Raw genomic sequence first — 14,681 nt, forward strand, 5'->3', positions numbered from 1 at the left:
CGTTCGGATCAAATCAAACACGTTTATAACATGTTTATAACGTTTTCAAAACATTTTGCTGGTGCCCCGGGGGGGGGGTACTCAAGTTTGGTTTTGGTAGGGACGTGCCGCTGAGAATTTAAGTGGACCCATAATTATACCAATTTTTCAAGAAATTTGGACCCATTGATATACCAAAAGTCAAAATTTTCTGCCGAATTTAACCCAAATTGTCTTAGTTTTTTTTCAAATTTTGGGGAAATTTTGACAATTTGATATACCAAAAGGCCGAAAATGCTACCCATATTTGCGGCACGTCCCCGGGGGCTGGTGCTCACTATATACAGCGAAAGAATGAAAGAATAAACAAATGTTTTATTTTCATAACTTATAATTTAATACTTTCATAAACTTGAAAAAAAAATAGAAAAAAATACATGTTTACAAGACATATTCGCCTTTTTGATGAACACGTTGACAACAAACAAAGCCCCGGTTCTTTATATCCAATTTACAAAATATATGTTTACATCCGGGTGTTGGCTTGCTGTCACGTGGTCTGTACAATATACTTGATATAAAACAAAAAGAAATAATTAAGAATTTTGATATAATGGAAGTTTTTTTAAAGTCACTTTTGTATTCAAATCTTTGTTTTCATTGTTGATTTGTTCGTGAAAACTCTTTATTATTGGTTTGTTTCAGGATATAACTGTCAAACATATGGGGGCAAAACTAATCGAAATCGGTATTTCTTTAAAATTATTTTCCTGGTTATTTTCGGGGTTATACACAAAATAGTTTTGCTTTCAGACGATTGAAAGTTTGATTGATTGATTATATTGATTGATTGATTGATTGATTGATTGATTGATTGATTGATTGAGTTTTTAATTTTGTATAACTTGTATACGAAGATGAAATCTTGTTTCTTTGCCCGGTAAGTGAAATACCTTGGGCAGCTGCTAATGGTGTTCAGGTATTTTTAAAGTTCAGTCTTATTATCCGGTTTAATATTCTTCTTCTCCTTCACCTTCGCCTTCACCCTCAATGGAGTCGACTCCAACCTCTTCATAATCCTTCTCAAGGGCAGCTAAATCTTCACGAGCCTCAGAGAACTCACCCTCTTCCATACCCTCACCGACGTACCAATGAACGAAAGCACGTTTGGCGTACATCAGATCAAACTTGTGATCCAGACGAGCCCAGGCTTCGGCGATGGCGGTGGTGTTACTCAACATGCAGACGGCACGCTGGACCTTAGCCAGATCACCACCTGGTACAACGGTTGGTGGCTGGTAGTTGATGCCTACTTTGAAGCCAGTTGGACACCAGTCGACGAATTGAATGGTACGCTTGGTCTTGATGGTAGCGATAGCTGCGTTGACATCTTTGGGGACAACGTCACCACGGTACAACAGACAGCAGGCCATGTACTTGCCATGACGAGGATCACATTTTACCATCTGGTTGGCTGGCTCGAAACAGGCATTGGTGATTTCAGCAACAGTCAGCTGTTCATGGTAGGCCTTCTCTGCAGAGATGACAGGGGCGTATGTGGCCAGAGGGAAATGAATACGTGGGTAGGGCACCAAGTTGGTCTGGAACTCAGTAAGATCGACATTAAGGGCACCATCGAAGCGAAGAGATGCAGTGATGGAAGACACAATTTGACCGATCAGACGGTTGAGGTTAGTGTAGGTTGGGCGTTCAATGTCCAAGTTACGACGGCAAATATCGTAGATAGCTTCGTTGTCAACCATGAAAGCACAGTCGGGTGCTCAAGGGTGGTGTGGGTAGTGAGGATGGAGTTATATGGCTCAACAACGGCGGTTGAAATCTGAGGAGCTGGGTAGACGGCAAACTCGAGCTTGGATTTCTTGCCGTAATCTACGGAGAGACGTTCCATAAGGAGAGATGTGAAGCCAGACCCAGTGCCACCACCGAAGCTGTGGAAGATGAGGAAGCCTTGAAGACCTGTGCATTGATCAGCCTGTAAAAATTAAAAAGCAAAGAAATCGTAAGTTAATTTCAAAATGATCTTAAGTTATTTCATATTTAATTATAATAAATTCTTGACCAAATATCGATTTTATTATTTATTTAAGTTTATGATAGAATTATAAATTGTAAGAAATCATGACATCGTTATAAAATAAACAGAATTCGTGATTATTGCAAGAAGATCACATATAGCTGCCAAACGTCATTATCATTTACATGTGTACAGTACAGAATGCAGAAAATTTCAACTTTCCATAAGGCAGCTATTGCTGTTCAGTCAGGAATCAACCTTTTTGCGGTTTTTACTTTATGATTCATGTATGTTATTTAGCTTTATTTTATACTTCTTTATTTTCTTCTTTCTTCTGTATTCTTTTCGGGACCTGCATGGCTATACTGATTATCATATATACTGACATAAAATAGTTAGGCCGAGTAAAAAATAAAACATGTTTCTAGTTCCACTCCCGCTTTAATTCAGTTATAACTTTTGAAGAAAGACGTCTAGGAAGTGAGATGCTTTTTATAGCTTTTCTATTATACAAGAAACACTTCTGGAAGGTTGTGTGATCATCTTTTTACCTCATACCTACCAGAACAATAAAATAACAAGTGCCTCTTACTTTTTTCAGGCATTATTCTAAACGCTAAATAGAGGGCCAAATATGGGTATTTTGCAATTAAAAATAATAATAAAAAGTCCCTCTTCCTCATCTTTTTTTAAAACCCGGACGAGAAACATGTTTTATTTGTACTCGGTCTTTTAAGAAATAAAAATCTCTTACCAATTTCCTAGTTCTATCAAGAACCAAGTCGATCAGCTCCTTGCCGACTGTGTAGTGACCACGAGCATAGTTGTTGGCGGCATCTTCTTTGCCGGTGATCAGTTGCTCAGGGTGGAAAAGCTGACGGTAGGTACCGGTACGGACCTCATCTATTTAAAAAAAGTGGTAATCATGATTTAATGATCAGTTTTACTACTGTTCATATTTTTAAGCAAACAATCATTAAAATACATTGTGTCTTTTATAATGAAATCACCAGCATCACCAATGATATCATCATCATCCAGAGGCGTAGTTATGGCCGTAACCATTATACCGTAAAACCTCGTCTTCACGCATATCGAGTGTTTTTGATGACAGCTTAATTAATCCAGGCGCTCTTCATAAACCAAATCATAACATTATTGAGTTTGAGCAAATAAATTACCGAACTAAATTGCCAAAATATGCGATGAGCTTCTTCCCTTTCGCCTGTTTACGTTAAAAATTCTGGAAAACATTTTGGTGCCGCTTTTTTTTGTTCTTTTTTTTTCCCTTTTTTTGATTCGCTGAATGAGCACCCTGACTAAAAAAATTGAGGTCACCTCAATAATTCAGAATTCAATTCTACAAACAATATCTTCATCGTTACATTCAAAAGTTTATTCCACCACACCAAAAACCTGACCCAGTCATCATCAACAACAGCAGCAGAGCATGAGCAATAAACATTATGAATCACATGATAAAAGGATAACTTACCGACAACAGTGGGCTCCAAGTCTACGAACACAGCTCTTGGGACGTGTTTTCCTGCTCCAGTTTCACTGAAGAAAGTATTGAATGAGTCATCGCCTCCTCCAATGGTCTTGTCACTAGGCATCTGACCATCAGGCTGGATACCATGCTCCAAACAGTACAACTCCCAGCAGGCATTGCCCATCTGCACACCGGCTTGGCCGACATGGATAGAGATACATTCACGCTGAAATGACCAAAATTTAATCAAATTAATTTGGTTTATCATTTTTAATACTTTTGATTTATAGAATTCTTTTCGAGTTGAATACTTACAATTTAATTCAAAATGATAGGAAGTCTAATTTTTAAATAATGAACATCAGATGCATGTTTATTCAAAATAGTCTTTCCGAAACCATCTGATCCAATTTGGTATTATAAATTTCTAATGCACTCTGACCTCTACGACATATATCGCAGCATCATGAATTTTGTTTTCCTGTTTTATTGAATTTATAAAAAAAAATAATCTCACAAATTAAATTATGTAAAATATTTTAATAATAACATGACAGGATTCCCTGCTGACAATGCATTGTGAAATTGTATTGCCAAAATTGACTTATTTCACAAAGCAGTGAAAATTACATTGCATTAAACATTATCGTTTGAAATATATGTTTATGCAATTTATCAAAACATGAAATGTACATGTCTAAATATGATAATATTGAAGATATTATGAAAAAGGAAAAATTTTTTTTAGTAATATCATCATATCGATGATATTCACGACAAAATTATCTATAGACAGCGCGATACCAGTGGTCAGGCCCTACATACATATAAAATGACCGGATAAATGACCACTTACAGAATAAAATTCACATACAAAAATAAAACATGTAAAATCTGATTAATAACTTACCATTTTGATAGGTTTGGTTTTCTTCTAAGGTTGTTATAAAATAAAGATGAAGACTTCTACGTCTTTGGTTATTTCAAATAGTCTTCTTTCCGTTGCCCAAGTACAATGGTTTGGATCAGAAAAGATACTGTGACCGTTACCAACACATGCTCGCTTTTACCTGTTATACATGCAATAATTGATTGCTTGATTTGGTTCCATGGCTACCAAGTGAGACAACATCTTACACACGACATCTTATCATCAATGTTCAAGTTACAGCGATGGATTGTTGTAATTTGCCTCTGGGTAATGTGTTATAAAAAGCACTGCCCCCTACGATATGTTGACCGTTGTTATGAATGGCAGTATTGAAAAGGATTTTATTTACCGTAACAACAAAGATTTCCTATTCAGGCATGGATAACCAGGAATGAAAAAAAATAATACCCTGCCCACAAATTAATGTTTATTCCCATGCGATATTGTCCGCTCATCTTAGACCTACATGTATATTTCTGTATGTTTTTTATTGTTTTTGTTTAAAGGAGTATTTTGTGATCCTCTTTTTATGATATTTTTCAGTAGATATCCACGAAAGAAGCTTATTCCCAAAATTTCAGTTGATTCCGATTTTGCGTTTGCGAGTTGACTATTATTACACTGCACCATAGGTCACTGTTGTAATTCAAATTTGACGATCAGTAATTTTTTGCTAAACGAATTAATTTGCAAGAAATTTTTTTACATAAACATTAATATGTAGCCAAAAGATTCCAGTGGTATAAAATCTAAACTTGTTTTGAGAAAAGTGGAGGGATGAGGCTGTGGATCACGAAATGCCCTTTTTATTTTGTATTTTTTAAACTTATTTGTAGATGTGAACACACCATCGGGTAGTGAGTGTCACGGTTATGTAAGGTCGATTGTTCAAATAAACGATATTAAATAATGGTGTCGTAGATACCGTGTTAAGAGGGTACTACACCCCTGGCCAATTTTATGCCTATTTTTGCATTTTTCTCAAAATTATAGCTCATTGGTGACAAGTACGATATGTATATTATAGGGGCAAGGACTACACCTACTGTACTGAAAATTAAGCAAGTCAAAGCAAGTAGTTATTGATTTATTGATCAAATATTGGTTTTCCCTCATTTTTGACTGTAACTCCACAACTGTTGTCTGTGCTGAAATAAAATTTCCATTGCAGTAGTTGTAGTCCTTGCCCCTATAATATACATATCTTGTCCCCAATGCGCTATAATTTTTGAGAAAAATGCAAAAATAGGCACAAAATTGGCCAGGGGTGTAGTACCCCCTTAATATTAAGCATGAAAAACATAGGTGCCCCGTGCAAAACCCGTGTCATAAAAAAAAACCCTCATGCATGTAAAAAAAACCATTTTACTCGGGGTATTTAGATGAGACCCAATATGACCAATTGAATTTTGGGCATAAACATGATAAAAAAAAGATGTTTTTAAAAACGTTATTAAAAGGTCACATGAGAATGAGACCCTTTTTATTTTTTTGTTTTGAGAGGTAGACCCCTCCAGTGATCACAAACCTCTTCTTAAATGATGTATTTTATGCATTTACAAAGCCGCAAAATAACTTCTGAAACATCTTTTTCAACAAGTTATAACTGAAAGATAATTATGCCAATTTGCCAAAAGCCCAACTGGTCCATTGGGCCATCCAGACGGAAGATCTCCTGGCCCGACAAGAAAACTACAGGCCAGGGCCAGCGGACCAGTGGCTAAATCGACCCCTGTATAAATAAATTGTCCCTTAAAAGTTGCCTTGCCAAAAGGGCTTTCATGGTTGGCAAAAAAAAAGATGAACATATTTGCAAAATAATCTGGGTTGTTTTTCGTATGGTGACAATCAAGCTCAAAGACTTGTACTAATTTAAGACTAATTTAAGGTTATGCATTTTAAATTTTGGAAATCACATTTTTAATAAAATTTATCTTTTATTTATAACCAATTATCAAAACTAACATAAAGAATTGAAATTATGAGCAAACTCATAACCTATACATCAACTTTTGAATGCTTAGTCAGACTTGCGCCAAGTTTTAATAATTTGAGTGACTATAATAGTAAAAGTTAAAACAAACATGCAAAAGTTTCACCTTTTTGGTCAATTTTCACTCAGAATTAAATTTTAATTTGTATTGTCTGTTGGAACTAAATGATTAGGATTTATCTATGTTTCATTTGGCAAAGAGCTTATTGATTGATATACAAGGTGTCTTATATAATTATGAAGAGCTCTGTTGCAAAAGCCCTTACATCCACTTTTGGCTGAAATTGAGTTATTGGCATGATATTATAGTGTGGGTAAATATACACATTTTGGTGGTTCTTTGACCTTCATACTAACAAGAGCTACCAACTTCCCTTCCGGAGGTATCGTATATCATAGGGAATTTCCGGAAATCTGAACTTAAAATGAATATAGAATTGTTTTGTTTTAATTTTTTTGATGTATAATAGTAGCCTGGAATGTTCTTTACCTATTAAAACCAAAAGGAACTGTATTTGGGTCACTATGTTTGAAAAAATCATTTTAATTAACAAAAGGTGTAGCTTCGGAAATACTCAAAAAATGCCATTTTCCCGAATTTAATTAAAAATTCATAATTAAAAAAGTAAATGAGATATTTCAATTTTGATTTTGAAAGCATTAGTTAAGTTACATAAAGTAGGGCAAACAAAATGGGCTCAAAATTGATTGCAAAGGTGGTTTCTAGAAAAGGGGTAAATTTATTTTGTTGCAAAACCCCTTACATCCACAAAATTACATAATAAAATAAATAGGAAGGCTTGAAAATTGTACCAAACCTATTCTTTTAGTTTCTATTCATCAACACTTTATCCAAACCCAAATTGAATCAAATCGAACAAGTAATACTTGCATAAGGCCGTATAAAATTAATATTTTGGTTCTCGTCCAGAGGATTTTCATGAATTGATGAGGGAGGGAGGTTTTTTTTTGTTTTTTTTTTCCAATGTGAAATCAGCATTGTCTGTAGTTTTCGGTCTTTTCCAACAGTGCTCGAGGAAACGATGAGGCACTTTTTTTTTTTTTTCAAATGTGAGATTCTGAGGTATAAACCCCCTAGAGGACCACAAAAAGACTTGGAAGTGGTCCTTGTTCTCTAATAAACTTATTTATATGTATGAAAAATTCATAAATCATTCCAAAGTCTAAAATAATTGAAAAATCTAAAAAAAAAAAAAAAATCTGACAAATCACAGAAATTGAGGAGGGAGGGGACGAGAACCAAAACATTAATTTTATACGGCCTAATTAAAAAAAAGCTATTTTTCTCAAAAAGTGGATGCAAGGGGTTTTGCAACATTATATTTAAGCTAATATTAGAATTCAATGAGAAGGCAGTTTCGATGGCAACGGGCATTATATTCATCATGTTCATATTTTGAGCACATTTTCTAAGTAAAATTTAGCGAAATTCCCAGTATTTGGCAAAAGTGGGTGTAAATGGCTGTTGCCATGGAAACTGCCTTTTCTTTGAATTCAACGAAAAGCTTAAAATTGCCTTGTATCAATAATATAAGGTGTAGGCCTAATTCAACTTTTGTAATGTAAGAAATTGCTCAAAATGATGAAAAGGGTCATTTTTTGGCCAAAATGCCCCAAATCACTAAAAACATGCATTTGTCATAAAATTTGTATTATATCGCGAATTATTTGATATCAGGACATTCAGAATGCAATTGTCTGATGTGCTCTCATGTTCCACAAAACATACTGTGCAAACGTTACTATCCGTTCCCTAAAGAGGAGGGCCGGCTCCATGACAAAAGGAAATATTGAAGATTTTGACTTTTTTTGATTCTCAATATTTCATATTGATTGGGACTTTGGTGTTATAGGGATTATAACAGTTTATATTGCAGCAAACACAAAACGGTTTACAGAAAACGTGTAAATGTCAAGTTATATAAATAGCTACAGCGTATGAAGGATATAAAACATTAAAAAAGACGTTTTTGAAAACTTCCATACAAAACATACTAACAAAATGTTTTTTTTTTTTTTTCAACATAAAAATAAACAAAATGTTTTATTTTCATAAACTTAAGTTGAAAAAAATACATGTTTACAAGACATATTCGCCTTTCTGACGAACACGTGACAACAAACAAAGACCCTGTTCTTTATATCCAATTTACAAAATATATGTTTACATCCGGGTGTTGGCTTGCTGTCACGTGATTTGTACAATATACTTGATATAAAACAAAAAGAAATAATTCAGAATTTTGATATAATGGAAGTTATTTTAAAGTCACTTTTGTATTCAAATCTTTGTTTTCATTTTTGATTTGTTCGTGAACATTTTTGGTTTGTTTCAGGATATAACTGTCAAACAAATGGGGGGCAAAACTAATCGAAATCATTATTTTTAAAATTATTTTCCTGGTTAAATATTTTCGGGGTTATACACAAAACAGTTTTGGTTTCAGACGATTGAAAGTTTGATTGATTGATTGAGTTTTTAATTGTGTATAACTTGAAATCACTATCTTGTTTCTTTGCCCGGTAAGTGAAATACCTTGGGCAGCTGCTAATGGTGTTCAGGTATTTTTAAAGTTCAGTCTTATTATCCGGTTTAATATTCTTCTTCTCCTTCACCTTCGCCTTCACCCTCAATGGAGTCGACACCAACCTCTTCATAATCCTTCTCAAGGGCAGCCAAATCTTCACGAGCCTCAGAGAACTCACCCTCTTCCATACCCTCACCGACGTACCAATGAACAAAAGCACGCTTGGCGTACATCAGATCAAACTTGTGATCCAGACGAGCCCAGGCTTCGGCGATGGCGGTGGTGTTACTCAACATGCAGACGGCACGCTGGACCTTAGCCAGATCACCACCTGGTACAACGGTTGGTGGCTGGTAGTTGATGCCTACTTTGAAGCCAGTTGGACACCAGTCGACGAATTGAATGGTACGCTTGGTCTTGATGGTAGCGATAGCTGCGTTGACATCTTTGGGGACAACGTCACCACGGTACAACAGACAGCAGGCCATGTACTTGCCATGACGAGGATCACATTTTACCATCTGGTTGGCTGGCTCGAAACAGGCATTGGTGATTTCAGCAACAGTCAGCTGTTCATGGTAGGCCTTCTCTGCAGAGATGACAGGGGCGTATGTGGCCAGAGGGAAATGAATACGTGGGTAGGGCACCAAGTTGGTCTGGAACTCAGTAAGATCGACATTAAGGGCACCATCGAAGCGAAGAGATGCAGTGATGGAAGACACAATTTGACCAATCAGACGATTGAGGTTAGTGTAGGTTGGGCGTTCAATGTCCAAGTTACGACGGCAAATATCGTAGATAGCTTCGTTGTCAACCATGAAAGCACAGTCAGAGTGCTCGAGGGTGGTGTGGGTAGTGAGGATGGAGTTGTATGGCTCAACAACGGCGGTTGAAATCTGAGGGGCTGGGTAGACGGCAAACTCGAGCTTGGATTTCTTGCCGTAATCTACGGAGAGACGTTCCATAAGGAGAGATGTGAAGCCAGACCCAGTGCCACCACCGAAGCTGTGGAAGATGAGGAAGCCTTGAAGACCTGTGCATTGATCAGCCTGTAAAAATTAAAAAGCAAAGAAAAGTTAATTTCAAAATGATCTTATAAAGTTATTTCATATTTTAATTATAATAAATTCTTAACCAAACCAAATATCGATTTAAGTATTTATTTAAGTTGATGATAGAATTGTAAATTCTAAGAAATCATGACATCGTTATTGCAAGAAGATCACATATAGCTGCCAAGCGTCATTATCATTTACATGTGTACAGTACAGAATGCAGAAAATGTCAACTTTCCATAAGGCAGATATTGCTGATATCAACCCCTTAAAGTGTTGATACCTATTCAGTCTGGAATCAACCTTTTCGCGGTTTTTACTTTATGATTCATGTATGTTATTTAGCTTTATTTTACTGCTCATCTTTTTTTTAAAACCCTGACGAGAAACATGTTTTATTTGTACTCGGCCTTTTTAAGAAATAAACATCACTTACTAATTTCCTAGTTCTATCAAGAACCAAGTCGATCAGCTCCTTGCCGACTGTGTAGTGACCACGAGCATAGTTGTTGGCGGCATCTTCTTTGCCGGTGATCAGTTGCTCAGGGTGGAAGAGCTGACGGTAGGTACCGGTACGGACCTCATCTGTTTAAAAAAAAGTGGTAGTCATGATTTAATGATCAGACTTACTACTGTTCATATTTACTGTGTCTTTTATAATAAAATCGCCAGCATTACCAATGATATCATCATCATCCAGAGGCGGTAACCATTATACCGTAAAACCTCGTCTTCACGCATTATATAGAGTGTTTTTGATGACAGCTTAATTAATCCAGGCGCTCTACATAAACCAAATCATAACATTATTGAGTTTGAGCAAATAAATTACCGAAACTAAATTGCCAAAATATGCGATGAGCTTCTTCCCTTTCGCCTGTTTACGTTAAAAATTCTGGAAAACATTTTGGTGCCGCTTTTTTTTTCGATTCGCTGAATACTGAATGAGCACCCTACTAAAAAAAATTTGAGGTCACCTCAATAATTCAGAATTCAATTCTACAAACAATATCTTCATCGTTACATTCAAAAGTTTATGCCACCACACCGAAAACCTGACCCAGTCATCATCAACAACAGCAGTAGAGCATGAGCAATAAACATTATGAATCACATGATAAAAAGGATAACTTACCGACAACAGTGGGCTCCAAGTCTACGAACACAGCTCTTGGGACGTGTTTTCCTGCTCCAGTTTCACTGAAGAAAGTATTGAAGGAATCATCACCTCCTCCAATGGTCTTATCACTGGGCATCTGACCATCAGGCTGGATACCATGCTCCAAACAGTACAACTCCCAGCAGGCATTGCCCATCTGAACACCGGCTTGTCCGACATGGATAGAGATACATTCACGCTGAAATGACCAAAATTTAATCAAATTAATTTGGTTTATCATTTTAATACTTTTGATTTATAGAATTCTTTAGAGTGGACTACTTACAATTTAATTCTAAATGATAGGAAGTCTAATTTTTAAATAATGAACATCAGATGCATGTTTATTCAAAATAGTCTTTCCGAAACCATCTGATCCAATTTGGTATTATAAATTTCTAATGCACTCTGACATCTGCGACATATATCGCAGCACCAGGATTTTTTTCCTTACAAACTATTTTATTAAATGTTTTATTAAAATTAAAAAAACCATTTTAATCTCACAAATTAAATATGTACAATATTTTAATAATAACATGACAGGGTTCCTTGCTGACAATGCATTGTGAATTTGTATTGCCAAAATGACTTATTTCACAAAGCAGTGAAAATTGCATTGCATTAAACATTATCGTTTGAAATATATAATGATTATGCAATTTATCAAAACATGAAATGTACATGTGTAAATATGATAGTATTGAAGATATTATGAAAAAGGAAAAAAATATTTTAGTAATATCATCATATCGTATCGATGATATTCACGACAAAATTATCTATAGGGCATATAGACAGCGCGAAACAGTGGTTAGGCCCTACACATACATACAGATAAATGACCGGATAAATGACCACTTACAGAATAAAAATCACATACAAAAATAAAACATGTAAAATCTGATTATAACTTACCATTTTGATAGGTTTGGTTTTCTTCTACGGTTGTTGTGAAACAAAGATTAAGACTTCTACGTCTTTGGTTATTTCAAATAGTCTTCTTTCCGTTGCCCAAGTACAATGGTTAGGATCAGAAAAGATACTGTGACCGTTACTAACACATACTGGCTTTTATACCTGTTATACATGCAATAATTGATTGGTTGATTTGGTTCCATGGCTACCAAGTGAGACAACATCTTACACACGACATCTTATCTTCAATGTTTAAGTTACAGCAATGGATTGTTGTAATTTGCCTCTGGGTAGTGTGTTATAGAAAGCACTGCCCCCTACGATATGTTGACCGTTGTTATGAATGGCAGTATTGAAAAGGATTTTGTTTACCGTAACAACCAAGATTTCCTATTCAGGCATGGATAACCAGGAATGAAAAAAAATAATACCCTGCCCACAAATTAATGTTTATTCCCATGCGATATTGTCCGCTCATCTTAGACCTACATGTATATTTCTGTGTGTTTTTTATTGTTTTTGTTTAAAGGAGTATTTTGTGATCCTCTTTTTATGATATTTTTCAGTAGATATCCACGAAAGAAGCTTATTCCCAAAATTTCAGTTGATTACGATTTTGCGTTTGCGAGTTGACTATTACACTGCTTCATAGGCCACTGTTGTAATTCAAATTTGACGATCATTAATTTTTTGCTAAACGAATTAATTTGCAAGAAATTTTTTGTACATAAACATTATGTAGCCCTGAGACGAATATACCTAGTAGCCAGAAGATTCCAGTGGTATAAAAATCTAAACTAGTTTTGAGAAAAGTGGAGGGATGAGGCTGTGGATCACGAAATGCCCTTTTAATATTTTGTATTTTGTTAACTTATTTGTAGATGTGAACACACCATCGGGTAGTGAGTGTCACGGTTATGTAATAGCGATTGTTCAAATATATGATAACAAATAGTAATATTGATGTCGTATGTACAGAGATACCTGTTGATAAGCATGAAAAACATGGGTCCCCGTGCATGTAAAACATTTTACTCCGGGTATTTAGACCCAGTGTGACCAATTGAATTTTGGGCATAAAATCACAAAGATGTTTTTGAAAACGCTACAAAAAGGTCACAAACGTGTTTTGGGGTCGAGTTAGTCAAAACGTTTTTTAAAATAACATTTAGATGTCAAGTTATGTACAGACATGTCATGAACACATTTTAAAAACGTTTTATAATGAATAAACACGACATCCCGATTTTTAAAATGTTTTTGAGAAATATATTGACAACACTTGAACAACATTATGTTGAATATTTTGCAGCAAATTGTCAAAACTGTTTTTCAATGTTATTAAAATGTTCCATACCTTTACAATTTAGTCTCAGATTTAAGGTGGTACTGCACCCCTTGCATTTTTCTCAAAAAATAATAACACACTGGTAACAAAAGTTATGTACACTATATGGGTAATGAATCCAGTTACTACACTGGAATTTCAGTGACTCAAGACAAGCGGTACGTAATTTATGATAAGAAAAGAGGTACCGCTAGAATGTACCTCATTTCTTAACATAGGCCTATAATAATAAACCCCTTGTCTTGAATCACTGAAATTTCCGTGAAGTAATTGGATTCCTTGCCCCTATAATATACATAACTTTAGTTACCAGTGTGAAGTTGCTTTTTAAGAAAAATGCAAAATTAGTCACAAAATTTATCAGGGGGTATAGTACCACCTTGAACTTTTTTGTGAAACGTGCTGTGTTTGCTTGGTTACGGTGTTGCATATTATTATTTTGCGACAAAATTTTAACTTTCTGAAATACTATATTATGAGGTTGTTTGGTTTTACGAAATTCATCAGGACATCTCAAAATTTGCAATCATAGACATACATCCCAATATATTCAGAAAAACTGTACCGTGAATTTTTGAAGAAAAGTAGCCTATAATCGAAAAGAAAATAAGAGATCAGATTCGATTTTGGGGGGGGGGTGTTTTTTGTTTTGTTTTTTGTTTTGTTTTAAAGGATGTATTCTCTCGTTGATTTTTCATAGACATTATCATCATTTTTTTTTTTTTCGGTGAATCGAAATCCAAGCAGTTGATAATATAAATGGACACAAATTGTGAGTCAGTCGTAATAATTGAAACTGGACATTGAGGACATGCCCTTTAAAAAGTCGATTCCAACCATTTTAACACAAATAAAGCATAACTTCACCTGCATGTCTCATAATAATATTGATCATTTTCTTCAAAGTGTATGGAACGCCATGTTGATCGATTGAGTTGCCATATAATGTTGATATGTTACCACAAGCTATCTTTTCAGACGGGTATTGAAACCTCAAAGTTACCAAACCTTTGAGTAAGGACGGTCCTTATTCAGTCTTAATAAAGAGGGAGACAAGAGCAAAATCTTTAAAGAGTGATCTGAGGGACCACTCGCCAAAGAGTGAAAATTTCAATTCGATGTTACATGGTGTGTTACACAATAACGCGTTCAAGTCATGTGTTAATAAATAAGTAAAAATGCAATGCCTATGTTATAATGTTATTACATTGGTTATATTATC

General features: G+C 35.2%; 1 protein-coding gene and 1 pseudogene across 1 annotated transcript; both read right to left on the reverse strand.

Annotated features, from left to right (window-relative positions):
• Positions 1 to 478: 478 nt before the first annotated feature.
• LOC140157230 (tubulin alpha-2/alpha-4 chain-like) lies at positions 479 to 4,564 on the reverse strand (annotated as a pseudogene).
• Positions 4,565 to 8,950: 4,386 nt separating this feature from the next.
• Positions 8,951 to 12,249, reverse strand: LOC140157231 (tubulin alpha-2/alpha-4 chain). Its single transcript, XM_072180353.1, has 4 exons — positions 12,112 to 12,249; positions 11,170 to 11,392; positions 10,471 to 10,619; positions 8,951 to 10,028 (listed from the first exon to the last, which is right to left on the reverse strand). Exons 1-4 carry the CDS (start codon positions 12,112 to 12,114, stop codon positions 9,045 to 9,047), a joined length of 1,359 nt encoding a protein of 452 aa, XP_072036454.1. The 5' UTR covers positions 12,115 to 12,249; the 3' UTR covers positions 8,951 to 9,044.
• Positions 12,250 to 14,681: the final 2,432 nt, after the last annotated feature.

The sequence above is a fragment of the Amphiura filiformis genome, chromosome 7 (assembly GCF_039555335.1).
Source record: "Amphiura filiformis chromosome 7, Afil_fr2py, whole genome shotgun sequence".
Taxonomy (NCBI): Eukaryota; Metazoa; Echinodermata; class Ophiuroidea; order Amphilepidida; family Amphiuridae; genus Amphiura; species Amphiura filiformis.

Bases quoted from the DNA above. Each gene is read 5' to 3' on its own strand.
- LOC140157231 (XM_072180353.1), bottom strand. The intron at 10,620-11,169 runs GTAAGTTATCCT...TTTTTTAAACAG, and splicing joins CTTGGAGCCCACTGTTGTCG to ATGAGGTCCGTACCGGTACC. The intron at 10,029-10,470 runs GTAAGTGATGTT...TAATTTTTACAG, and splicing joins TTGATAGAACTAGGAAATTA to GCTGATCAATGCACAGGTCT.